This window comes from Pan troglodytes, chromosome 18 (genome assembly GCF_028858775.2).
Source record: "Pan troglodytes isolate AG18354 chromosome 18, NHGRI_mPanTro3-v2.0_pri, whole genome shotgun sequence".
Classification (NCBI taxonomy): Eukaryota; Metazoa; Chordata; class Mammalia; order Primates; family Hominidae; genus Pan; species Pan troglodytes.
In genome coordinates, this window is record NC_072416.2 from 72,553,772 (window position 1) to 72,580,095 (window position 26,324).

At 47.1% G+C, this 26,324-nt stretch overlaps 1 protein-coding gene across 2 annotated transcripts in view; it reads right to left on the reverse strand.

Moving 5' to 3' along the window:
• Window positions 1-6,183: 6,183 nt before the first annotated feature.
• Window positions 6,184-26,324, reverse strand: part of GLG1 (golgi glycoprotein 1) — a 154,618-nt gene continuing 134,477 nt past the window's right edge. For both annotated transcript variants that reach the window (XM_016930161.4, XM_016930162.3), the window contains 13 exons: window positions 25,369-25,482; window positions 24,204-24,292; window positions 23,162-23,279; window positions 21,974-22,066; window positions 19,891-20,028; window positions 17,566-17,689; window positions 16,699-16,841; window positions 16,306-16,407; window positions 13,893-14,000; window positions 12,080-12,200; window positions 10,860-10,966; window positions 7,400-7,563; window positions 6,184-6,357 (listed from right to left, as the gene is read on the reverse strand). In XM_016930161.4, the coding sequence (XP_016785650.1) occupies window positions 6,282-6,357; window positions 7,400-7,563; window positions 10,860-10,966; window positions 12,080-12,200; window positions 13,893-14,000; window positions 16,306-16,407; window positions 16,699-16,841; window positions 17,566-17,689; window positions 19,891-20,028; window positions 21,974-22,066; window positions 23,162-23,279; window positions 24,204-24,292; window positions 25,369-25,482 (1,497 nt within the window). In that variant the 3' untranslated portion in view covers window positions 6,184-6,281. The remainder of the gene's footprint in view (window positions 6,358-7,399; window positions 7,564-10,859; window positions 10,967-12,079; window positions 12,201-13,892; window positions 14,001-16,305; window positions 16,408-16,698; window positions 16,842-17,565; window positions 17,690-19,890; window positions 20,029-21,973; window positions 22,067-23,161; window positions 23,280-24,203; window positions 24,293-25,368; window positions 25,483-26,324) is intronic.

Here is a 26,324-nt window from a genome sequence, read left to right on the forward strand (position 1 = left end):
AACTGCCTAGTCCTCAGAAGAGCTGCCTGTGCTCCAGCCTCTACCTCCTCGTTTGAGCCAGCTTCCTCCTAGTCTGCTGCCCCTGTTGCCTCTCTCCTCCTGGCTTTTCTCTTCCACATCGTCCAAGTGTCTCCCCAAGTACAGAGTGTTTGAGAAGACACTGTTCTGCTGTGGGTTGTTGTGGGCAAGTGAGGTAGGGATTTAGGGCCGAGGCCGAGAGCTCCCAGGGAAGGCCTGTCTGGGGAGTCTGCAGCATCCTGCGTTGGGGATGTTCCTATCTTCTCCTACAACCCAATGGGAGCTGGGGTTTTAGTTTGGTCATTCATTCAGGTCCCCAAGCTAATCTGGCCAGTGAGAGGGACAGTGCCTGGTGGGGCAGGCATTCCTGGGCACTGCTGATCAGCTGTCTGAGAAGGGCCTCCCCTCTCTGCACCTCACTTTTTCATCAAGTGAGAATTGGATGTCTAAGGTTCTCCTCATTTTGGCTAAAACTCTTTAATTCCTAGCCCCTTTTGAGGACAAATGCCAAATGCCTCTGAGGATTATGTTGGCCAAGGATTTTTTACCAGAAACATCTTCACACATAAAATGTGAGGGTGGGGGCGATACATTCATACTACTAAGGCTTCAGCTGGGCAGCTGTCTCCATCACCGCCAGGGCCTCTGGGGCTGTGGCGTCCACTTATGGGGCAGGGTGGAGCTGGGATAGGTGAACCAAAATCTCCCTTGTAGGGTGCACTGGTGACAAGGAGCCTGAACCATGGACCCCACCTTCCTAAGCTTAGATCAAAGCAGGCAGCCTCTCCAAGACGCTCACGGACAGGCTCCCCACATGCAGAGACTGATGGCTGCCTTGGGCTCCCTAGACAGAGCAAGATCTGCAGTGACGACTCACAAGGACCCCAAGTCCCTCCTTCTTCTTCCTCCTCTACTCTTCACCTTCTCCCGGTCTCTCCTCTATGTCCGGGCCCACAGCCTCCTAGGTGACAACTGCCTATGATGGGCGTGAGTTCTGAGAACAAACCCTGGGTCCCAAGTAACTGCCTCCTCTCGCAGCACATCTCATTCCTCAAATCGTAGTATGGATATTACCACTTCAAGAAACCCCTGCTACCATGCAAATTCCCGAAGCCATTCATTTTTAACACGCAGACGCAAATTAACTTCGCCGAGACAGGAAGCAGCCGAAGGCTCAGGGGGGAGGTCTGGTAAAGGCTACTGACGCAGGGACTGGGCTGCTGGAATGTGAGGGAGAAGACTGACAAGGAGGTGATGGGGAAGGGTGGCCACTGAAGATCAGGCGCCTCTCAGGACCAGCCATCCACATGTCAGATCTGTACACAGAGCTGCCAGATTCTGCTCTCCCCAGGACAGAGCCTCATGATGTGGGCTTAAACATATCAGTAGAATGAATAATTCTGGACACATTGGCTCAAGAGTCAGAAAACCCCAGACGTGACTTCCAGCTCTGCTACTAGCATACAGAAACCAAGGGGATCAAGGTCCCTAGTCCTCTAAAAGTCCGAGTCCTACTCTGCTGGACCTAACTGGTCAAGAACTGAAGACCTGATCAGCAAGGTTTGTGAGCATCGGTTGGCAAGTTCAAGGCCACTGCTTCCACTAGCAGAGAGGTGGTTGAGGTTCCTCCCAGTCACCACAGAGAAGATTTAACAAGTAAAAACCTGCAAACTCTTTATTAAATTCTCCCATTTCATCTGTACAGAAAAAAATGCACATTATGTTCAGAACATATCTCAGTAACATCTCAAAATTACACAGCATGAACATGTAAAAACAAGGGACCACCACGATTTTATACATAGAAAGGAAACCCATTTACAAAAGAGGCTTGTTAATTGTACTTTTTTCTTTCTTTCAAAAACAAAACAAAACAAAACAAAAAAAGTGAAAAGCCTAAGATCTCACACAGCATTTGCTGTACAGACTGTTTTCCGGATGGACTGGTTTGGGAACACTGTGCTGGGGGAAGCTGCCCAGGAAGCGCTCCCGCTGCCGGCTTTCCGGAGGTCTCCGCCCAGTGCACTGCAGGGGGACCTGGAGGGCCCGTTTCTACCACCCTAGCATGTCTGACAGAAAGCCCTGCTGGGCTCTGGGGTCCAGATGTCAACTCTACATTGGAGGAGGCAAAACACAATCTAGAGGCACTGTCTGAACTTTCTCCTGGCCCAGGGAGATTTCTCCACTGCACATAGCACAGTGTCCTATACATGTGTCCTGGTAGAGCAGAGGGAGCGGGAGAGGACCACGGCTCAGGATCCTGTCACCACCAGCCTGAGCAGACAGTCCCATCTTTGTGATCCAGGTGACAAATAATCAGTCCCTGGTCCCCACAGTGACCTCACCAGATGGCTTTGGGGAGCTCTTCACCCTAAAGATTCAGTCTGGTTTGCTAATGACTTATCTATTATCTGAAGTCTGTGGAGGAAGGACCAAGAAGGGGTGCAGTTAGAGGGATGAGCAACCAAAGACCAATGGGAGGGAAGGCAGGCAAGAACCTCAGACCCGGCCCCACGCCCTCTAGGAACCAAAGTCTAGTGGAGAGGAGGCGAGTGGGGAGGAAGGAAGTGTCCCTCAAGGCCTGAGAGAGACCCACAGCACCAGATGCTGCATTTTACAAAACCACTTAGGTGCTGCCCAAATGGTGAGAAATAAAAGGAAGCATTCTGGCCTTTCAGGTTTTTCAAACTCACAAGATGTTGAAATACAAGTAAATATACCAAAATGCACATAATTGAGGCCAAGGTGGGTGGACCACATGTGGTCAGGAGTTCGAAACCAGCGTGGCCAACATGATGAAATCCTGTCTCTACTAAAAATAAGAAAAAATTATCCAGGCATGGTGGTGCATGCCCGTAATCCCAACTACTTGGGAGGCTGAGGCAGGAGAACTGCTTGAACCTAGGAGGCAGAAGTTGCAGTGAGCCGAGATTGCGCCACTGCACTCCAGCCTGGGCAACGAGTGAAACTGTGTCCCAAAAAGAAAAAAAAGGCCAGGCCGGGCGTGGTGGCTCACGCCTGTAATGCACTTTGGAAGGCCAAAGTGCACTTTGGCCGAAGTGGGCCACTTTGCGGCCACTTTGGAAGGCCGAAGTGGGCACATCATGAGGTCAGGAGATGGAGACCATCCTGGACAACATGGTGAAACCCCGTCTCTACTAAAAATACAAAAATTAGCTGGGTGTGGTGGTGCATGCCTGTAATCCCAGCTACTCGGGAGGCTGAGGCAGGAGAATCGCTTGAACCAGGGAGTCAGAGGATTCGGTAAGCTGAGATAGCGCCACAGCACTCCAGCCTGGCAACGGAGTGAGACTCCATCTCAAAAACAAAACAAAAAACCAAAAAAGCCATTACGGCCAAAATTGAGGCTGACTGTTCTAGGGCTGGCTGACTTCCAAGGTTCCTGGTCCAGCTTCCTTCTTCTTAGATTAAGTTCTGACTTAGAGTGTGTTCTAAGGAGGCAGGGGAGGAAATGGGAAGGGAAGGCCTCTCCCAGATGACTCACTACAGTAGGAACTTCGGGGCAGAAGTCACACCACAGGCCTGGAGGATGGGAGGATAGGAGACACTTCCAGAAGCCACACTGACATAAGAAGAGAATCTTCTCTTGGGAAGGCCAAGGGAAGTCAGCCACATAATTCCCTTTCCAGTGTGCCTTGATAAAACGTAAAACATGAATGAAGACACTCTCACCATTAGATTCTTCTGTTAGTTGATCTCAGGAAACAGAAACAAATGAAATCTGACAGTAACTTTCTGTAGCATCTTCAGGGAAAGCTGTCTCTTCACCAGGATGCATCCCCACCCTGGCCAGCTGAGTGACTCACTGTTCCCAAGAAGAGTAAGGACAGCATGAGACAGCCAAAGGCCTGCAGTGTGTTCAAGTCAATACCTGCTCACTCAACATTAGCTCACTGGTCACCCTAGAATTCTCCTAGCTTCGAAGGATGCACTAACTCAGAACTGCGGCTGGGGGTGGTAGCCCGGGGAAGATCGCTTTCCCGGGGGTGATCCCAAGCCTATGGAGTGCATGGCTCCCCTGCCGGTGCTTCTTGCTAACGGGCTTGTCTAGGGACAACCGCAACAGCAATGGAAGTCCAACATGCACCCAGGTGAAGGCCTCACAGAGCTCCCCATCTGTGGGAGAAGCTCCATTGTGAACAGTTCGTCTTGTTCTTAATAGTTTGCCCAGACAGCTCACCTTCAGTACCCCAGAGCCTCCAGCCTGGCAGTCCGGGCTCCAGGTGCCTCTAGAGGGCTGTGGGGCACACTATGCATAAGTCACAGGGACACTGGCATGAACTGGTAAGTCCAGATGACAGCGACCCAGCTGCTATAACTGTTAGCAAGTACCTGAAGCCTTAGCCTTGGCAAAACCCCCTACCCTCTACTTCTATTACTGTTGGTGGGCTACACATCAGGAGAGTAGACACAGGCCAGAGTCCATCATCCACTCACATCCACAGAAGGGTCATTGTTTCTGTTCTTGACCATTTCTCAGCCAGTTGACTGACCTATAAGGCCAGGAACCAGGGGTGCCCCAGGCCCTGTTTTGTTTTGCCAAATGAGGGACTTAATGAGTGCGGCCAGTTCAGACTTTGCTGGCCTTGGCACTTAGAAAAACTTGCTCGGGGCCCTGCCTGGGGCTCTCAAGAGCCAGTCATTGGAAAATGCTCCAAGTAAGATGATGAAAGACATTCTTGTAATAAGTAATTGAAGATACTGGCAGAGCTAACTTTTCTATTCTGACCATTTATAAAGATGACAAATGTTTTGGCCAGGCATGGTGGCTCACACCTGTAATCTCAGCACTTTGGGAAGCTGAGGCGGGTGGATCATGAGATCAGGAGTTCAAGACCAGCCTGGCCAAGATGGTGAAACCCCATCTCTACTAAAAATACAAAAATAAGCCAGGCGTGGTGGCGGGTGCCTGGAATCCCAGCTACTCAGGAGGCTGAGGCAGAGAATTGCTTGAACCCAGGAGGTGGAGGTTGCAGTGAGCTGAGATCGCGCCACTGCACTGCAGCCTGGGCAACAGAGAGATACTCTGTCTCAAAAAAAAAAAAAAAAGACAGATGTTTCAAGAACCAAATTCCTCATCAAACTTCCAAATCTGCAGACAACGAATGGGATTTTCTCTCAATTCAGAAAGAACAGAAATATCAATACAATTAGAACTATAAGGGTGTTTACGCATACTGGGAAGGAGACTGCAGAGAGGAAGGATACCCCACCCGGTCAAACAGTGAACATCCATCCTACCTGCAAACCACACCAGACACGTCTGTAGGCACCTCCATGTACATGACATTCCTGGCTCTTGATATTAGGCCTCAGCGGCCCCCAGCCCCCAGGGGAACCTGCAGAGACTCTCGGGCCGCTCAGTCCGGCTGGCAGTGGCGGGAGGCAGTGTGTGCTGCTCGCACCCTGCGTTTCCAGTTTTAGGAGACTGAAGCATCCCAGACAGCTGTTGACAATCAGGAAGACCCTACAAGCAGGACCGAGGGGACTAAGCAGCTTAGCAGCTTCCCTTGGTGACTTGGCAGGGGGACAATCAGTTGGCTTCTGGAACCCACTGCCTCCAGGAAGGGCAGCAAATAGAAAAAAAGAAAGAAAACCACAGTATTCAAATATATGTCAGTCAGGTTAGACAAGGAGTAACTTGGATCAACTGATCCACAAACTGACACGCCTTGTACTGAACACCCTTCAGGGAAGACACGTGTCGCTCCGGTCCTGCAGTGCACGTGGACTGTGCAGAGCAGAGGCAAGAGTGGGGGGTGCCGAGGGCAGGCCTTGGTCTACATGGACAGTTTTAGGCACGTGATTTATAATACTTTGTGGACATCTAACAGGTTAATAAAATATATATTACATAAATGTCTCTCCTACTGTACACACTGCTCTCTTGTGCAGCCACTGTGATCTCATGCCCCAAACTCAACCAAAGGAGTGCCAGGCTGAACCATGATGCCCGGACCCCTCCCTCTCACACCCCAGACTTGGCATCTCCACACTGGAGGAATGAGGCGGGATGGCCAAGAATATTGCTTCTATAAAGCCCATATTCTGCAAAGGATGATGAATCGCCAAAATACAACATTTAGCCAATGCCTACTAGAGTGGGTACACGCAGCAAACGGACAGAAAGAAAAAAAACAGAGCAAATCCTCCATCTTTTAATGTGATAACTTTCCACACCCTCTCCACGTAGAGGCACAAAGGAGCTTGTCTGGGAAGTTTGTCTGGAGTGTGCAGAAAGGTCAGGCTGGACTGCCTGTCACATCCTGAGACCACACTAAACCTTTATAAGCCATTGTCTCTGACCTGTATTGTAGCCTGAAAAATAAAGCAAAGTGAGTCAAACCTCTGGCTCCCACTTCCTGACCCATTGCTCCCCACACCCATCTTCAAGGACCTCTCCCGCCACAGTCCCGCCTCCTGATGAAGCGCAGAGCTTCCAGAGTGACTGTAGCCTCAGCAGGGCCGGTCCAGACACGGCTGAGTCCTGTGCTGCCCTGGAGGAGGAAGGTTCCTGGGATCCTGCTGCCCCGGGACTCGGGATCCAGCCTCTCAGTGCAGATGGATGGACTGTTCAACTTCACAAACTTCCGGTCCCTTCCCCTCCCCAGCTGCCCTTGTCTAGGGAGGCTCATGCTTTGCTTCAATGAAGTGAGGAGACCACAGAAATACCCATGGCCGTGGGGCTGTGACCAGCAGTGGCTGATTAGGGTGGAAACTGGAAAGCGTCACTGTCTCAGCAGAAGAAAGCAGGACCCCACACAGCCTGGGGAACGGCTGCCCACCCACGCCTCGGTGAAGACCACGGCCGTGGCGAGGCCCCAAGGTGCTTCTGAGAGATGAACGAGACACCTCAGTCACGGCACACTGGGTGGTGTGCTTCCCCTCCAAGTCCTGTCTTTGTTTTACACAGTCATATGAAAGACATAACCCCATTGCCCAAATCAAGCCTGGAGGAGATGCGTTACTATATACATTTTTTTCTTTAAAAAAAATTTTTTTTTTTTGGTGGTTTTCTTAAAAAAAGCCTTTGAGTTGCAGGTCAGGTGAGTTGGTTCTGGAAGTACCGGAAGTTCTGTTGGTATGAGAGAGACTTGTCTACAGGCAGGTAAACCCAAGTTTGCCAAACAAAGGCAGTAACCCCAGCGGCCAGCTGCTGCTGCTGCACGGTGAGGAGGAGGAGGACACCATGGACACGAGTGGAGGCTGGACGGGACAACGCAGTGGACACCTGCTGATGCTCTAACACGGGGTTGGTGTCACCTCTGAGAAGAGCGAGGTGAGTGGGGATGCTATACAAGAGGGCTGTACAAACTGGGCACTGGATAGGTAGTTCCTTTGGTGGTCAAGGTGGCTCTACCTGTCCTTGAGCTCTCGTGTCACTCGCTTGGTGATCCGTCCACACATCAGGCCAATCAGGAACAATATACAGATGCTCCCACTGATCACAGAGAGAATGTAGTTCTTAGATGGAGACGTCATTACTTGCATGGCAAGATCAGAGAAGCCATCTGCTGGGGCCACCTAGAATGACACAAGGCAATGTGATTCTCTGCGAGAGCACTGGGCTGGTGGCAGTGCTAGGTCTAACTTATCCCTCTCAGTTCCTAGTTTAATTTATGTCTTTTCTTTTGGAGAGGGAGGGCAGGAGATAAGAAAAATCAACACAGAGCTACAACTCTTTTTCCTGATCATAAAACTATACACACGTCTACTGCACAAAATTAGAAATACAGAAAGAGACAAAGTGGTGCAGTCACCCACAATTCCATCACAGTGATCACCACTAACACCAGGACACTGAAGATGTGTCGGGCCCTGGACGAAGGGCTCTCCCTGCCCTCACTCATTTAGCACTCACACCAAGCCTAGCAAGCAGATTTCACCACTCCCATACTCTGGATGGAGAGTCAGTGCCCGGGGGTGAGCGTGGTTAAATGACTTCTATAAGGCCATGGGTTCTTCTATCTTTTGATTTATGCTCTTTAACTGCGTTTGCTGCGTTTCTTTAAAAAACAAAGATAAAAGTTGACATCGTTTTACATATTCTATATTTTGTAAATTCTATTTTTTTTTTTTTTTTTTGAGACAAAGTCTTACTGTTACCCAGGCATTGTGCAGTGGCATGATGTCAGCTCACCACAACCTCCACCTCTCAGGTTTAAGCGATTCTCCTCCCTCACCCACATGAGTAGCTGGGACTACAGGTGCACGCCACCATGCACAGCTAATTCTTTTGGTATTTTTAGTAGAGACGGGGTTTCACTGTGTTGGGCAGGCTGGTCTTGAACTCCTGACCTCGTGATCTGCCCACCTCGGCCTCCCAAAGTGCTGGGATTACAGGCATGAGCCACTGCACCCGGACTTGTAAATTCTATATTATTTGTAAATTTTATATTTTGGCTTTTTTTTCATTGAGTTGGGGTCTCGCTCTGTTGCCCAGGTTGGTGTACAGTGGTGCGATCACAGCTCACTACAACCTCAAACTCCTGGGCTCAAGGGATCCTCCTACCTCAGCCTCCTGAGTAGCTGAGACTACAAGTGCACCACCATGCCTGGCTAATTAAAAAATTTTTTTTGGCCAGGCATGGTGGCTCACACCTGTAATCCCAGCACTTTGGGAGGTTGATGGTGGACCATGAAGTCAGGAGTTCAAGACCAGCCTGGCCAACATGGTGAAACCCTGTCTCTACTAAAAATACAAAAGTTAGCTGGGCGTGGTGGCGCTCGCCTGCAATCCCAGCTACTGGGGAGGCTGAGGCAGGATAATTGCTTGAACCCGGGAGGCGGAGGTTGCAGTGAGCCAAGACTGCACTACTGGACTCCAGCCTGGGCAACAGGACGAGAATCCGTCCCAAAAAAAAAAAAAATTTTTTTTTTTTTTGTTAGAGATGGGGTCTCCCTATGTTGCCCAAGCTGGTCTCGAACTCCTGGGCTCAAGTGATCCTCCTGCCTCGGTTTCCCAAGGTGCTGGGATTATAGGTGTGAGCCACTGCACCCAGCCTGTATTTTGACTTTTTTCATTCACCATTATATCATAAGCATTTCCCACATCAAAAACAATGTGCAGGCCGAGACCAGCCTGGACAACATAGCCAAGACCTTGTCTCCACAAAAAATTATAAAATTAGCTGGGTGTGGTGGCGTGCACCTGTGGTCCCAGCTACTCAAGGAGGATCACTTGAGCCCAGGAGTTTGAGGCTGCAGTGAGCCATGCTCGCACCACTGCACCGCAAACAAGACTTATATTGACAGAATATATTTAACCGCCCTCCACTTGTGGACATTTATAATTTAACCTCAGCTAGTTTTCGTCCTCAGTTTTCCACTGCTTTCCCTAACGGACCTTGATGGTAGCCTGCTATGGCAGAATCAGGACCGAAAGGGTCCCCAGGTGCACATGTCCCCATTCTTTTGCATCCCAGCCTGGCTGCTGAGATGGTGTGGCCCAGAGGCATCTGGGCTGTTTCTATGCTCATATCACGTACACAGAACAGAGTAGGGAGGCGTGAGATGAATGAGATTTGAGCTCCAATAGTTGCCAACACAAAACAAGCCGTGAATTACTCTGAGTCACTCTGAAGCAATAATACACAGCTCAAAGGACTGGACACAATGAGGCAGAATGAAGTAACGCAGCATCTCCTGCTGCCGCTTCCCTGAGCCACCAGCTTTAAAGGCAACTTTCTTCCCTTGGCAGAAGGGTGACAGAGTGTTGACTACTGTGACAGACAGGAGCCCTCCCTTGTACCTTCCTGCTGTCGAGCTATGAAGACTTTCTCTGATTGTTCCTCTTGTCTTGTTACCCTTGACTTGGAAGTAAAAGGGTGATAAAATTGGCCAGGAAGGAGGGGTGGTCCTGGGATTACTCTCTTGATCTTAGGCCACTGCAAATGTCTATCCCAATGTGAGTCAATACAAAAGCATGGCTCTAAAAACCAGAGGGACTCTGGGCAAGTCGTGACCTCTGAAGTCAGTTTCCTTCACTGTAAAGTGACGAAACAGTCATTCTACTTACCTCACAGGGTTTCAAGGTTCAAATCAGGCAATACGTCCAACAAAGTGTTATGTAAACTACAAAGCAATGTATACACGAGAAGAACTGTTATTCTTCTCACTGAGGCTGAACCTCTGTAGGAAAAATTTCCCCTAGCCCAAGTCTACCTGGGTATCATACACATTCATGAGTGTCCTACAGTCTTTCTTCATCCCCTTCTTCTCCATGTTCCAGACCAGATGAGTACTGGCCTCAAATATGTATTTTTCTCCTAAAGACTGTAAAATGATAAAAGCAAGCTTCATCATAGGCGAGGCTGGATTTCTTTCTTTTGCCATGGGTGTGACATCTCTTTTGTCTTTGGGTGACTCACTTTTCAGCGGTGAACAGTGGGCGAAATGAGAAAGGAGGGCCCTGGCAAAGCCTTGCAGACAGCCCGATGCACAGGGAGACGGCTCCAGGCTCACGGGCAGCCAAGGAATTCTAAAAGCACACTGACCATGTTTACTGTCTTTTAGTAGAGACGGGGTTTCACCGTGTTGGCCAGGTTGGTCTCGATCTCCTGACCTCGTGATCTGCCTGCCTCGGCCTCCCAAAACGCTGAGATTACAGGCGCGAGCCACCGCGCCCGGCCCTGACCACGTTTTCAAATGCACTTATTGCTAGTCTCACAATAAGGACAAGACCAGTGCGATATCTAAAAGAGGCTGGACAGCCACAGCGAGGAGAGCGGCATGGCCTTTGCTCAAGGATGACATGCAAATTGGTGAAGTGTTCCATATTTTTTTGTTTTTTTAAAAAAGGAGATTCTCTTGGTCATTACCTTTGCTGCGTAACTCCACATCTCAATCCGGTCATTGAGGCGCTTTTTGCACTCGGGCTGTAACCTCACCCGCTTATCCTCCAGTGCTTCCATGAGACAGGACATTTCTGTGGGAGGAAATGAATAATAAGAAAAACCTGAAACTGTACAGAATAGAGAAATTTCTGTAAAGATGAGGAAGAGGGTGCACAACCACCAGAGAATTCAGATCTGCAGGCTCAACAAAGTTAAATACATACTAGGAAACTTGATCCAGGATCCAACAATGGAGAGAAATGATATGTAACCTCCAGGGTTGGCGTCCAAAGCCTCTCTTAAAACCTCCTTATTTTTAGAGCCAGGTGTGGTGGCAAACACCTGTAATCCCAGATACTTGGGAAGCTGAGGCAGGAGGATCCCTTGAGCCCACGAGTTTGAGACTACATTATAGTAAGACCTTGTTTCAAAAAATTAAAACGAAAACAGGCTAGGCATAGTGGCTCATGCCTGTAATCGCAGCACTTTGGGAGGCCGAGGTGGGTGGATCACTTGAAGGAGTTTGAGACTTGCCTGGCCAACATGGCAAAACCCTGTCTCTACTTAAAAAATACAAAAATGAGCCAGGCATGGTGGTGGGTGCCTGTAGTCTCAGTTACTCAGGAGGTTAAGGTGGGAAAATCACTGGAACCCAGGAGGCGGAGGTTGCAGTGAGCTGAGATCATGCCACCACACTCCAGCCTGGGTGACAGAGTGAGACTCTGTCTCAAAAAAATAAATAAAAATACAAACAAACAACTTCTATTAGTTTTATTGGGTATACGTGGCTCAAAAAGAACTCTCACACTTGCCTTGGCTCCCTCCTCACACAGAACCTGTCTACTGAGTCCACTGTCGCCACCGGGGAAGTGTGTGAAGCTGGCTTCTAGTTTCGGCACCAGGAAAAGGACCATGATGATGACTTTAACTTCTGCTTCCCTAATAAATACCTCAATTCTCCCTGTTCATCAAATCTTTAGCTCCGGTCATGACAAGGTCAGTTCAAACTTGCAGGCTTATTCCTAAATTCATGATGCCATAAAGGTCTAGTTTTGGCATCACCCAGGTCCCCAGGGAATGTTGTCTATGACTGGGCTACAACTACAGACCATACAGACCACAGTAGCTGCAACTGATGTCTAAGAGGGAGTCTTTGCTCTTCCCAAGAGAGTTCAGACAGGATCAGAGTGAACACAGAGACTTACGACGCCCGCGGCCAGGGGTGATGGCTGCGCAGTGGTGTTTAATGTCCAGGGCACAAGCAGTATGAAGTACCGGGTCAACAAAGATGTCTGCTTTGCTTTCCTTCAGCATGTTTAGCACTTCCTGGAAAGGGAGGGTCATTGCGGACAGAGCTTTTGAAGGGGAAATGCATCAGACCTGTTGTCTGTAAATACTTCATATACTAATAAAAAAGGGGGGAAGTTGAGGGCTAACAACAGAGACCACTTTGGGACAGGTTGCAAGGTGGTGATGATGTACAGAATGCAGAATTTAATTGAGTAACTAACTACTTTTAGGGATACAAAACTGTGTGTTTAAAAAAAGCAGGGGACTGTAAGTGACTGTAAGATCAGATTTGTGTTTTTGGCATTCCCGTATGTCATGTCATGTCATATTTTAAAATACCTAAACGTTAATATTTTTATTGGTGTGATACAATTACTGTGTTACTTTAAGAAATATGAAAACATGTGAAATCTTAAAATCAGAGTAATATGCTATATTAAAATTCTCAATCGGGACTGGGGGTGGTGGCTTATGCCTGTAATCCCAGCACTTTGGGAGGCTGAGGTAGGAGTCTGAGACCCGTGTGGGTAACACAGCAAGACCCCCATCTCTATAGAAAATTATTTAAAAAAAAATTAGCTGGGCATAATCGTGTGCCCTGTGGTCCTAGCCACCTGGGAGGCTGAGGCGGGAGGACTGCTTGAGCCCAGTTGAGGTCCAGTGAGCTATGACTGCACCACTGCACTCCATCCTGGGAGACAAAGTGTGACCCTATCTCAAAGAAAAACAAAAACAAAAAAATACCAATTAGATAAAGGCACATTTGTTTACAAAATGTTCTACTTTACCTCTGTTGTCCTCAGAAAGAAAAACAGAAAGGACAGGGCATAACATCTACTACAAGAGCAATTCTTATTTGTGTTTACAGATGTCCTGAATGAGAGGAATATCAACATGATGGAACTGAAATCAACTCTGCAGATTCTCCATTTATACATAAGGGAACTATGGGAGGTAAAGATAGGCCAGAAATGTTTCCATAAATAAAAGTTAGTATGCTCCAGACAAGACTCTAGTCCCTATAAAACAACAGTAAGAGAAATAAAAACCAAAAACCAAAGGTCAAATAATATTCTAAAATCCTCCCCAAAGTTATATGGGATCATGTGATGATAAAGGAGGCAAAGGAAAATACACGGATCTAGCTTTCCACATTTTTAACAGACGAAAAAATTTGCACACAATGTTCTCAATTATTCAATAATGACATCAGTGAAATTCTTTTTTAAAAGGTTAATTTTGGCTGGGCGCAGTGGCTCACACCTGTAATCCCAGCACTTTGGAAGGCCGAGGCGGGTGGATCACGAGGTCAGGAGATCAAGACCATTCTGGCTAACACAGTGAACCCCCGTCTCTACTAAAAATACAGAAAATTAGTCAGGCGTGGTGGCGGGCGCCTATAGTCCCAGCTACTTGGGAGGCTGAGGCAGGAGAATGGCGTGAACCCGGGAGGCGGAGCTTGCAGTGAGATCACGCCACTGCACTCCAGCCTGGGCAACAGAGCGAGACTCCGTCTCAAAGAAAAGAAAAGAATATTCACATTATAGGAGATGAGCAGTCAAGATCAAATGAAAGTTTGGTAAGAAGGAACAGCAAGAAAAGAGTGCTGGGCAGAAGGTTGAGATTTTTGGTTTTATTACCAAGGTAGGCAGACTACAGCATTAAAAGGAAGAAGAGGAAAAAAAAAAAAAAGAAATGAAGTGAGGAAAACAAGGTGACGGTGGTTACCTTTTTACACAATTCTGTTTTGATCTTGAGCAGGTTGACCTTGAGGCACTCCTCCACCTGACCTGTCTGCTCTTGGGCTGCTGCTTCTTCAGCACATAGACTGGAGATCTGTTCAGGAGACACAAAAAACAAAGCTACCCCACTGAGCACAGAAATGAACTGACAGTTTCTTCTTTTTTTTTTTTATTTTTTGAAACAGAGCCAAGCTCTGTCACCCAGGCTGGAGTGCAGTGGTGCGATCTCGGCTCACTGCAACCTCTGCCTCCCAGGTTCAAGTGATTCTCCTGCCTCAGCCTCTTGAGTAGCTGGGACTACAGGCGTGTGCTACCATGCCTGGCTGATATTTTTTTTTTTTAGACAGAGTCTTGCTCTTGTTGCCCAGGCTGAAGTACAATGGCACGATCTCGGCTCACCGCAACCTCCGCCTCTCGTGTTCAAGTGATTCTCCTGCCTCAGCCTCCTGAGTAGCTGGAATTACAGGTATGTACCACCATGCCCAGCTAATTTTGTACTTTTAGTAGAGACAGAGTTTCTCCATGTTGGTCAGGCTGGTCTCGAACTTCTGATCTCAGGTGATCGCCCACCTTGGCTTCCCAAAGGGCTGGGATTACAGGGCATGAGCCACCGCAACTGGCCTGATTTTTGTATTTCTAGTAGAGATGGGGTTTCGCCATGTTGGCCAGGCTGGACTTGAAGTCCTGACCTCAGGTGATCCTCCTACCTTGGCCTCCCAAAGTGCTGGGATTATAGGCATGAGTCACCACACCCGGCCCGAACTGACAGTTTCAAAGGCAGATGAGTCCGGTGATTCCAATCAGCTCTGGACACCACAGGATCTGTGCCCCCTCTTCACTGGCCTACTGCTGTTTTACAAGCCAGGGGCAGTAGCACTGCTATCACCAGAACCCTTGGTCTCTAAACATGTCAGTTTGATGATTGTCCCACACCTGTGCCAGGGCTCATCGCAAACAGTTTCCTGGGGGTTTCGTGCCCCTCCTCCTGTATTGGATGCCAGGCTTCATTCTTCACAAGGACTGGCACACAGAGTGGAAAATCAATAAATGTCATATCTTTACAGTGTAAACACTGAGACTTGAGTCAGATCTCAGGACTTGTCAAAAAGAAGGCTGCTACTTGATTCCACAGGAGCAAGGTTATATATAACCAAATAAAATACGAAAAGCAAACGCTTGACATTCACATAGGTTCAGGGTCAAACCAGACTCACAACTTGAAAGTGTGCACACGCGCGTACCCGCACATACATGCACGCATACACAGGAGTTGAGAAACACAGCCCACAGCAAAGACAAAAATATTAAGTTTCTTTGGACAGTTTTAGGAGTGAGCTTTTTTGTAACAGCTTTTGTTATGAGCTCCTGAAATTAACATATGTTGAACACACTCTCCACAAGGCCTTTTCTAGCTAAGAAGTCCAATAATCTCCAAAGATGGGCACTTCCTTAGGGCCATTATAGAATTATCATTATTATTATTTTTTTTTGAGATGGAACCTCGCTCTGTCACCCAGGCTGGAGTGCAGCGGTGCAATCTCGGCTCACTGCCAAGCTCTGCCTCCTGGGTTCATGCCATTCTCCTGCCTTAGCCTCCCAGGTAGCTGGGACTACAGGTACACGCCACCAGGCCGGGCTAATGTTTTTTTTTTTTAGTAGAGCTGGGATTTCACTGTGTTAGCCAGGATGGTCTCAATCTCCTGGCCTCATGATCTGCCCGCCTCAGCCTCCCTAAGTGATGGGATTACAGGGGTGAGCCACCTCGCCCGGGCTTTTTTTTTTTTTTTTTTTTTTCAGACAGAGTCTTCCTCTGTCGCCCAGGCTGGGGTGCAGTGGCATGATCTCAGCTCACTGCAACCTCCGCCTCCCGGGTTCAAGTGATTCTCCTGCCTCAGCCTCCTGAGTAGCTGAGATTACTGGTGCACGCCACCACGCCTGGCTAATTTTTTGTATTTTTAGTAGAGACAGATTTCTCCATGTTAGCCAGGCTGGTCTTGAACTCCTGACCTCAGATGATCCACCCTCCTTGGCCTCCCAAAGTGTTGGGATTACAGGCGTGAGCCACCATGCCCAGCTGAAAGTACTTTTATCTTTCTGGCAGGTCTTGGGTTTACCATCCAGAATAAGAAAAAGGGAAGAACAAATTTACAGAGAGCTATAATGAAAGAACACCCTTGTTCAACAGAGAAATATGGAACAACGCTTTAGAGTGTCAGGACTAATGCCAAGTTGAATTCAGTGTTACAAAGAACAGGAATGCAGACCATGGAGAGCCTAGAAGATGGCCTTCAATTCACCAGATCATTCACGGCTGAAGGGAGAGAAAGTAAACAACTTTTCTCCAGTGGAAACTTCTCTGAGCAGCTCTGTGCGTAACCAGTTTTGCACGCAAATCCCACCTCATCTGAGCAGTGCAGCTGGAGCTGAGGATCCAGGCGGTAGTCCAGGGCGGACTCCTGGATAATGATTCGGATCTGGTCTTCGCAGTCTGAAGACAGGCGCTGCATGTGACAAAGGGAGGATACATGGGCTGATCAGAAAACGAAGCTTTTCTACAAAAGCAGGACATGAAAAAAAAACAAAAAACAGCCACCACAAGAACAAGAAAAAAACAAAAAGAACAAGAAAAAACAAAATGCCTGCTTTTGATCTGGCCCCTTAGCCCCCCAGGTTCGGGAAGATAGGAAAAAGGTCTTGGGAAAACGGGAGCAAGCTAGAGATTTCAAAAGAGAAAATTCCCAGGGACAGAGGCTCCATAAATACACCTTTGTGGAGAGCCCAGGCCAGTTTACCTGGTCAGCATATCTCAGCTTCAGGCAAGAGATGACTTGTCCTTCTAATTCTGAATCATCCTTGGCCTTAGTCAGGATACCGTGACAGAATTTAGGAATGTCAGCTTTACAGGCTTTTCTTAGCATGGGGTTTAAGCGGTAATCTAGAGTAGAAAGCAGTGAGCATGTGACAAAACATTCCACCTGATTCACACATTTTTAGATATCCACCTTCCTAAAGGGAGCATATTACGTCAATGATCATGACTACAACCATGGATTTATCTATTCAATAAACATTTACTGAGCTCTCACTACACTGTTTTTAATCAGCAATATGACTTATTAACGAGTACTTCTGGAAGTCCTCAGGAATATTTCTACTCTGTGGGGTTTTGTGCAGACTCCAATACTCTAAGGAGTCCTCGGAAAAATCAAGGGGACATCAGCAACCTTCCCCATAACAGATACTTTTGAGAACACTGAAAAAGAAATACAATATCCAACTCACCGTGACCATTAACTTACGAGGTCTTCCAACTCAGAGGTGAAATGTTTCTGTTCCGAACCAGATTACCCGTACATTCTCCTGGCACACTCATGAAGTTTTATTGAATTTCTAGATTTTTCTTTCCAAGGACTGCCGGCCTGATTCCTTCTGAACGTTCTTTTAGGGCAGTTTTCTGGTTCTTGTGGCCTCTCTCTCCCCTGACTCTCCCTCCATTTTTCTGGATGCTCCTCAAAGGAGGAAGGCCCTGCTTACACTCAGACTCCTCCCTTAAAATTCCCAGGCAACAAAGCCCTGGGAGTTTGAGCAGGTCACTCTACAGCCACTGAACTCCCTTTCAGATACTCCACGGGGCCAGGAGAGCCAAGCCAAGATCTTACCTGTGTTCTGGGTGATCTGGCGCTTGGTTATCATCTGTTTGCATTTGGGATCCATCAATTCACTGTTTTTATTTTGCTTCAAGCACTGCAACATGGTTTTAGAATCTGCTTCTGGACAGAACCTCTGCAAAGAAACAGTCTGATAAAAACAGCTATCTAAACATGGCGATTAACTCCATCTGCGACCACTTTTCCTGGAGACGGAGTCTCATCGTGTCACCCAGGCTGGAGTGCAGTGGCGCGATTCGGCTTACTGCAACCTCCACCTCCCGAGTTCAAGTGATTCTCCTGCTTCAGCCTCCCAAGTCAGCCTCCTGAGTAGCGGGGATTACAGGCGTGCGTCACCACGCCCAGCTCATTTTTGTGTTTTTTGTTGTTGTTGTTGTTTGTTTTTTAGCAGAGATGAGGTTTCACCACGTTGGCCAGGCTGGTCTTGAACTCCTGGTATCAGGTGATCCACCCACCTGGGCTTCCCAAAGTGCTGGGATTACAGGCATGAGCCACCACGCCTGGCCACTTTTTTTTTTTTTAAGGCTAGTCAAGTGAAGCAACAGGAATGTAGAAGAACAAATAAATCTGTAAGTAGCTGTGATCAATTAGTTGTAAACAGCACTGCACTTGGACCAGCCTGTGGTCACCCTTAACATCTATCCGAAAGCTGATGAAAGCAGCAGCCTGAAGGCATCACGTGGTACAAGAGGAGCAGGTAGGCCTGAAAGAGCACCCCACCCCAACTTCCCCTTTCTTTCTTATTCTCTACTATTTCTCACATTTCTTTCTACTGCCTCACTGGTTCTTACACATGATTGGTTCCCTATCTAGAGGGTGATGTTAAGTTCAATGGCATCTGAGGAACTTATTGTTTAAGCATGAACGTAACACTGTACCAGGTGGCTGTACAGCCCTCAAGCCCTACCTACTCAACTCTAGTGGGGAAACCTAGGAATTCTCCACTAACCAATGTGAACAAGGATGTGGGGTAAGGACCCACTTGGTTCATCTTAATTACAGGGCTATAATCCTACCAAGCAGTAAAGGTATAATCCTACCAACCTGTACACTTACTGCTGTCCTTTAAGTCAGGGATCAGCTGTGGACTAGTAATAAACTCCCTATCCGTTCTGCTAATCCGCAAGTCTTCAAGTGTCACAGTGTCTGATAAACTCTGGTTGAGACACTTGAGCACTGAGCCTCTCTTCCTAGTTCTGTTTCTAGTTCTCTAAAGAGTGTGATTATAATCTGCTGACATCTTGTTATGGAGACATGGATTGTTCACTGACTTTTAGAAAATTTTCCAAAGCTCTCTCACATCAGAGCCTGACATTTCCATTTTTACATATGACTCAATTTCATCAGGCCAGTTAAAAAGACTTACACTGTAACTTTCAAAATTCTCTCTGGAATTTATTTGATAGTGTAAAAAGTAGCATTTTACTTTAAAGGAAAGCTGAAATAAAGGAGCTAGAACCTTTAGTTTAAGTTTTAAAAAAAAATTTTTTTTTTCTTTTTTGAGACAGAGTCTTACTCTGTCACTCAGGCTGGAGTGCAGTGGCATGACCTTGGCTCACTGCAGCCTGCGCCTCCCAGGAGCGATTCTCTTGCCTCAGCCTCCTGAGTAGCTGGGACTACAGGCATGTGCCACCATACCCGGCTAATTTTTGTATTTTTAGTAGAGACGGGGTTTCACCATGTTGGCCAGGCTGGTCTCGAACTCCTGACCTCAGGTGATCCTCCCGCCTTGGCCTCTGAAAGTGCTGGGATTACAGGCGTGAGCCACCGCGCCCTGCCTAACCTTGAGTTTAATGTATGTGTGGCGAGATCAGGGAACTGACATCTAGGTACTCAGGTCAGCCCTGCTGCAGGGAATACCTGCTGGAGGAGGGAATGAAGCAAAACAACCTGTAGAACAGAAAAATCTTCTGAATGTGCCAGATGGATGATCAGGACATTAGATGGTGACTTTCTCAGTACAGCTACTATTAATCGTCCTCAAAACCAATCATTTATTTATTGCACATCCATTTACTTGTGCCTCAGGTCAAAGTGAGGTCAGTTATTCCAGCTCTGTGGTTTCCAAACTTGAGCCTGCATCAGAACCCCCTAGGGAGGCAGTTAAGGCAGGCTTCGTGCTCTACTCCCAGAGTTTCTGATTCAGCAGATCTGGAGGGGGGCCCAGGAACCTGCTGGCTCCCAGGGGGTGCTGCTGCTGCTGCTCGTCTAGGGACCACACTTTGAGAAAGCTGAGCCTGAGGAAGTTGCTGCCATTGTTTGTGCTTTGTTGTTTTGTTGTTCATCCGTGCTCGGCCTTTGGTGTCGGCTTCTCACCTTTATCATCTGCTTGCAGACCCTCATGAGGGTGTAGTCTAGCTCTGGGTCCATCATCTCTGTCTCCTGCAGCTTAAATACTTTTTGGTGGCAGCGGGTGCTTAGCTGCTTCTTGTTTTCTTTCAGACATTCGATAATCTATGGCAAAAGAGTTATAGTCAAGTTGAGAGATGTCAGAGACTGCTCATCCATGTGTTCTGATTGAAACATTCAGCTCCACTGTGCCTCCCATTTCTTTATCCATTTCTCATTCCCAGGCAATAGGAATCAGGATTTCCTTACCAAAGATAAGGATTTACAACCTTACAGCTGACAGCAAACCCAACTAGATAAAAACTCAGGATGACTGGCAGGCTGTGCTCCAGTCTAATGGAAAAGAAACACACCCACGATTTCTGGTTTCTTCTGCCTTCCAGAGCTGCTCCTTGTCCACATTCATTTTGGAGATAGGCTCTCTGCATTTTCCCAGAGCAACAGCTCCGACTAGACAGTGGGCACAAACCAGGAGGTTCAATTCAACCCACTATTTACCACCTGAGAAAGACTACTGGATGCTAGATATGAATCAGACCCAATTCTCAGCCTGATAAATTCACAACTACACATGGCAAACTTATGTAAACAAGTAACTATGATTAAAAAAAGATGAGTTATCACTCAAAATACAAAAGCGTAAAGTGTCATGAAATGAATTTTAAGGTAGTGAATTAAGTATATCCTGAAATCTTCCCTTCCCTAAACCTTCAGATATCATGAAAAGAAAGAAGGAAAGCAGATGGGAAGGTGCAGCAGCTGGGGCTATCGCAGGAAGCCATAAGACTTCCGGGAAATCCTCAAGGCATGGCCAAGAATCACTAACTAGTTGAGGAACACTAATATCATAAGAAAGATGATAAATAAAATGAACCAAGGAGTCAAAAACTGAGGGAAAGGGGTAATAGAGCTATCAAAGCAGAATTTTAAAATATACTTAAAATCCTCAGAACAACACAGAAGACAACAGTAAATAAGAATCAAGAATAGGTAGTTATGCAAAGAAGCAATGAGAAAGCTAGGAAATGAAAAACAAAACTTGATTGGTGGTCTCCTGGAGCAGAATGGACAAAGCTGAAGAATAAATTATATGCTGGGAAAGAGAACTGAGGAGTTACCTAAAATGTAGTACAAAGAAATGAAAAGTACCAAAGAAAAAGTTAAAGAGACATGGAAGACGGACTCAGATGCTCCAATTGCCTAACACGAGTTCCAGAAGGAAGGAAAGGGAAAGCAGTATGTGAAAGAACAATGACTGAGAATGTCCCAGAACTGAAGGAAGACATAGATTGTGAGATTGAAAGAGCCAACCGGAAACACACACAAAACAAAAACCACACCTAACCACATCACACTGAAACTACAGATCATTACAGACAAAGAGAAGACTCTAAAACCTATCAGAAACAGATTAACTACAAAGCAATGAGACTTATATTGACATCAGACTTTGCATCAGCAACAGTCTGATACAAGAGGACAATGAAGTAATTATCTCAAAGGCTGAAGCCCCATGGCAATGCCCTTAACTAGAAGAGGTAGCCGAGTAGTAATGAGAACATTTTTTAAAAAATCACTTGTTTGTATGTACTTCACTCCTGGCAATTCTGGATAGGGTCCTGTTTCTGTCTATTAAAAAAAAGTGTCCTAGGTGATTCTGATGTGACGTCTAGTTAAGAACTTCTGTGCAGTGGGAACAGAGTGAAGTAATGGTTAATTTTGGAGGTGCAGAGCATTGAGAATGCTACAGAGGAGGAGGCATCTGAAGGATCATTAGGAGCTTACTAGGCAGACAAGGTAGGGAAGGATGAGGTAACCTGAAAGAGGGAAGAAAATGAGTTAGAGAGGAGTGCAGGTGAAGAACCCAAGGAAACGCAGCCTGATGTAGTTTAAGAAGGGATGATTAGGTTGGAAGGGATGAGATGGGTCCTGTCTCACCAGCAAAAAATTCATGACTAAAATGTTACCTTATGGGCACTAGCTTTTGAGAAAACATTAAATATTACCTTCACATTACTTTTACAATTACAAAAGAAAAGCAAAAAGTTACCTGAGCGTTGCCATATTGCACAGTGGAACAGAAGTTTTTGATGTCACTCTTGCAGGCTTCGTATAGATCTGGCTCCAAGCGAATGTCCTCCGTCTGCATGAGGGAGCCAGCATGGAAAGGTGAGCTTGGTTTAGGCTGGAGATGTCATATGTTCTGGAGACTTATTTGTTGACTGCATCTTGTCTAGTGACCCTGGCTTCTACATAGCAAAGTCGCCTTGCAGCAAGAGAATCAGGCTTTACTTTCAATTCTGTCACCAAATAGCTGCATGGCCTTGGACCTTCTTTGCAAAACACAATGCCAAGTTTACCCCGAAACACCTTATTTAGTCCTTCACAGGACTGCTGAGATGTGAAAATCACTTTGGAAAGTCAAAATCATTATATAAACGTAGAGTTCTACTTTTATTATTACTTTAATGAAAGAGCTAGGCTCAAAGTTAGGGAACCAAATCTTCCAGCTTGAAATGTCTTTTTTTTTTTTTTTTTTTTTTTTTGGAGACAGAGTCTCGCTCTGTCACCCAGGTTGCAGTACAGTGGCACCATCTCGGCTCACTGCAAACTCCATCTCCTGGTTCAAGTGATTCTCCTCCCTCAGTCTCTCAAGTAGCTGGGATTACAGGTATGTGCCACCACAGCTGGCTAAATTTTGTATTTTTAGTAGAGATGGGGTGTCGCCATGTTGGCCAGGCTGGTCTTGAATTACAGACCTCAAGTGATTTGACCGCATTGGCCTCCCAAAGTGCTGGAATTACAGGCATGAGCCACCTCGCTGGCCTAAGTCTCTTTTAGTACAGGCAGGGTTTCATCACGTTGGCCAGGCTGGTTTTGAACTCCTGACCTCAAGCGATCCACCTGCCTCGGCCTCCCAAAGTGCTGGGATTACCTGCATGAGCCACCGCACCCAGCCCCTGAGGACATTACTGATCCAGTGATTGGATCACATGCTTAGTTAGAGCCTGTCTTACAGCTGGACTTCCAGTTATATGTGGGAAGAAAGGTTTTATCATTCAAAATCAAAAGAATGACACAGGAAGCTAATGGTCGTATGGTAAAACTTTTGCACAGGACTTCAAGTCTTAACCATCACAGTAGTGGATAAAATGCCTCCCCCTTGCCCTAGCCTCTCCCCAGCTTTCCAAGCCCTGGCCCACTGTGGTTTCTGGGAGCAGAGGCTGGGAGGCATTACCATCTCCAGCTCCTCCACGCGGAGCTGCCTGCGGCACTTCAGGGACACCCTGTGCTCCTTGGCTTCCTGCAGAGTGTCATTACGCACGGTCGTGCTCAGGCAGATCACCACGTCCACCCTGCAGACGAAAGGAGAAGCTTGAGGCTGGCTGGGGCCACACAAGGGCAGATGGCCTGAGAGCTGGGCTTGCGGGGGGTCACACCATTAAGAATTTAAGATGCCCTTTGGGGGAATGTCTTTCCTGTAAGGCTCACTGTATTTTTTTTCAGGGTGCTAAAAGCTGCAATTTGACTGTGGGTGTCATGAAAGGCAGGCAGCAGCATGAATGCTGACTACATTCCTGACAGAAGGGGAAGCCACACAGGGCACATGTGTGCAACGACAGTTCAACATCTGTGTTAAAAACATGTGACCACAGAGGAATGCTGCTCTTAACTCTAGGACTGTACTTTTGACCTACTGTGAAACTCACTCCTGAAAGGTAGAGAAACCTGAGCAAATTGGGAATTCGGTTTGTATGAGGGCAAGTGTTCTAGAAATGGTCCTTTCAAAGAGCAACATGGAAGAATTTGGACAGTCATGCTGAAAAAGCTCATCAGTTTCCTCAATAAGACTTAATTCTTAAATGAATAAACATTCTGTTTCTTCACTAAATATCTAATCCAATACAAAAACTGCTGCATCTTAGATGAGATGACATAACAGGACGACACAGGGAAGAGGTCAGTTCGCCTCTTTCACTCACACTGCACCCTGCTTCTCTAAGTACACAATCCAGCCCTACTTGGTCAGTTAGATGGCCTGACCTGGAAAAATTAAAAATGCTCCTTTAGCCTATGGGACCTCCCTGTGAGAACTACCATCGCCAGATGCTCTGTCCAGACAGTCCGAGTGTTTGCCACGCTAATCAAAGGAGAGATGCGGGAGGCCTCCAGGGCTAACCCCACCAGGCAGCAGGAGGGCTGCCTGACATCTCGCATACTCATTCCGGAGCTAAGAGGGACTTCGGGAAAGTGGAATGAAACAACTACAAGCTACATACTTCTTTTTTATGTTTGGGCAAAGCTTCAACACGTCCTCCTTGCAGGCCATTTTAAACTTGTAAGAAAACCGAAAATCCTTCATCTGCACCTGAAAGGTAAAGAGAAAGAAAGTCAGAAGTTTTGTGGCAACTTGTGGTCAGTAGTGGTAGGGCGCACTTTTTCATACAGCTCTCACAAGCCTGTTTACACGACCCTGCATGGCTTGACCCACACCTGAGACATCACGACCTGCTCATCTCTCCAGTACTCCCCCTACAACAGGCAGGCTTCCTTCCTTCCTTCCCTCCCTCCCTCCCTCCCTCCTTCCTTCCTTTCCTTCCTTCCTTCCCTCCCTCCCTCCTTCCTTCCCTTCCTTCCTTCGTTCCCTCCCTCCTTCCTTCCTTCCATCCATCCATCCATCCATCCTAAATAAAAATAGGACATATATTTGAAATTTTTTTTTTTTTTTTTTTTTTTTAAGAGAGAGCCTCTCTCTTGTCATCCAGGCTGGAGTGCAGTTGTGCGATCTCGGCTCACTGCAACCTCTGCCTCCCGGGTTCAAGTGATTCTCCTGCCTCAGTCTCCCGAGTAGCTGGGATTACAGGCACCCGCCATCACGCCAGGCTAATTTTGTATTTTTTGTAGAGACAGGGTTTCACCATGTTAGCCAGGCTGGTCTCGAGTTCCTGACCTCAGGTGATCAGCCTGCCGCAGCCTCCCAAAGTGCTGGAATTACAGGCGTGAGCCACCATGCCCGGCTGGAAAAAATGATTTTTTTGTTGTTGCTGTTGAGATGGAATCTTGCTCTGTTGCCCAGGCTGGAGTGCAGTGGCGATCTTGGCTCACTACAACCTCCGCCTCCCAGGTTCAAGCAATTCTCCTGCCTCAGCCTTTGAAACAGCTGGGATTACAGGTGTGTGCCACCATGCCTGGCTAATTTTGTATTTTCAGTAGAGACGGAGTTTCACCATGTTGCTCAGGTTGGTCTTGAACTCCTGGCCTCAAGTGATCCACCCACCTCGGCCTCCCAAAGTGCTGGGATTACAGGTGTGAGCCACCGCGCCTGGCTGGAAAAAAATGACTTTTAACAGAACATCAGAGGTGCTCTGATGTTCCAAAAAAGGAAAGGATTCAGTCAACATCCAGGCAGCTATGATGGGATATTGGCAGCCAGGTGTCACTGACCAGCTGGAAGTGGGTGACTCCGATGGCACACTTCTCGTTCATGTCCTTCTGGTGTTTGTTCTGTATCAGACACTCCATCAGGTCCCCAGAGTCTATCTGGTTATCTGCCACATCCTGGGGAAGACAGCATGCATTTACACTTCATTGGTAACAATTAATGAACAAAACTTGTAGCCCAGTCCGAAACAAATGCAAGCAAGGTTGGTTCTAGAAGCCCTCACAAAAAAAAGACACACCATAAATTGTAATCAAAATAAGCCTGAAGAATCACAATGGTATACATTCAGTGGCATAAAACTAACACAGCACTGTGTTCCGTATGAGACATGATATATGCTTTTTTTTTCACTTTCCGAAAAGCAGCTGGCTTTTGGGATAATATCTAACATAGCCTCCCAACTGTCAGATCTTAAAGGTTCCTGGGCATGTTTCACTCCCACAATTTAAATAGTTCAGTAAATGAATATGAAATAGTCAGAATTCACTCAATATTGAGGTACTAGGAGACAGTTGGAAGAAGGAGCCACTATTACTGCTAACAATTCCTGGGCAGATGCTAACAATTCCTAGGCTGATGTACTGGAATCAACCCTGCATACTAATGGGGGTTTCCCTGTTCCATCTCTTCTTAAAAAGGGCAACTCAGTAACTGCTGCTGGCCACATACCTGTTTTTACCTACAAAAGCTAATCAAACACAGGTTCCAGGATGGTAGCATCTCTCTCTCGATCTTGTTTACTTTTTCTTTTTTCTTTTTTCTTTTTTAGACAGGGTCTCACTCTGTTGCTTAGGCTGGAGTGCAGTGGCACAATCACGGCTCACTGCAGCCTCGACCTCCTGAGCTCAAGTGATCCTCCCACCTCTGCCCCCTAGGTAACTGGAACTACAGGTGTGTACCACCACACCCGGCTAATTTTTTGTAGAGACAGAGTTTTGCCATGTTGCCCAGGCTGGTC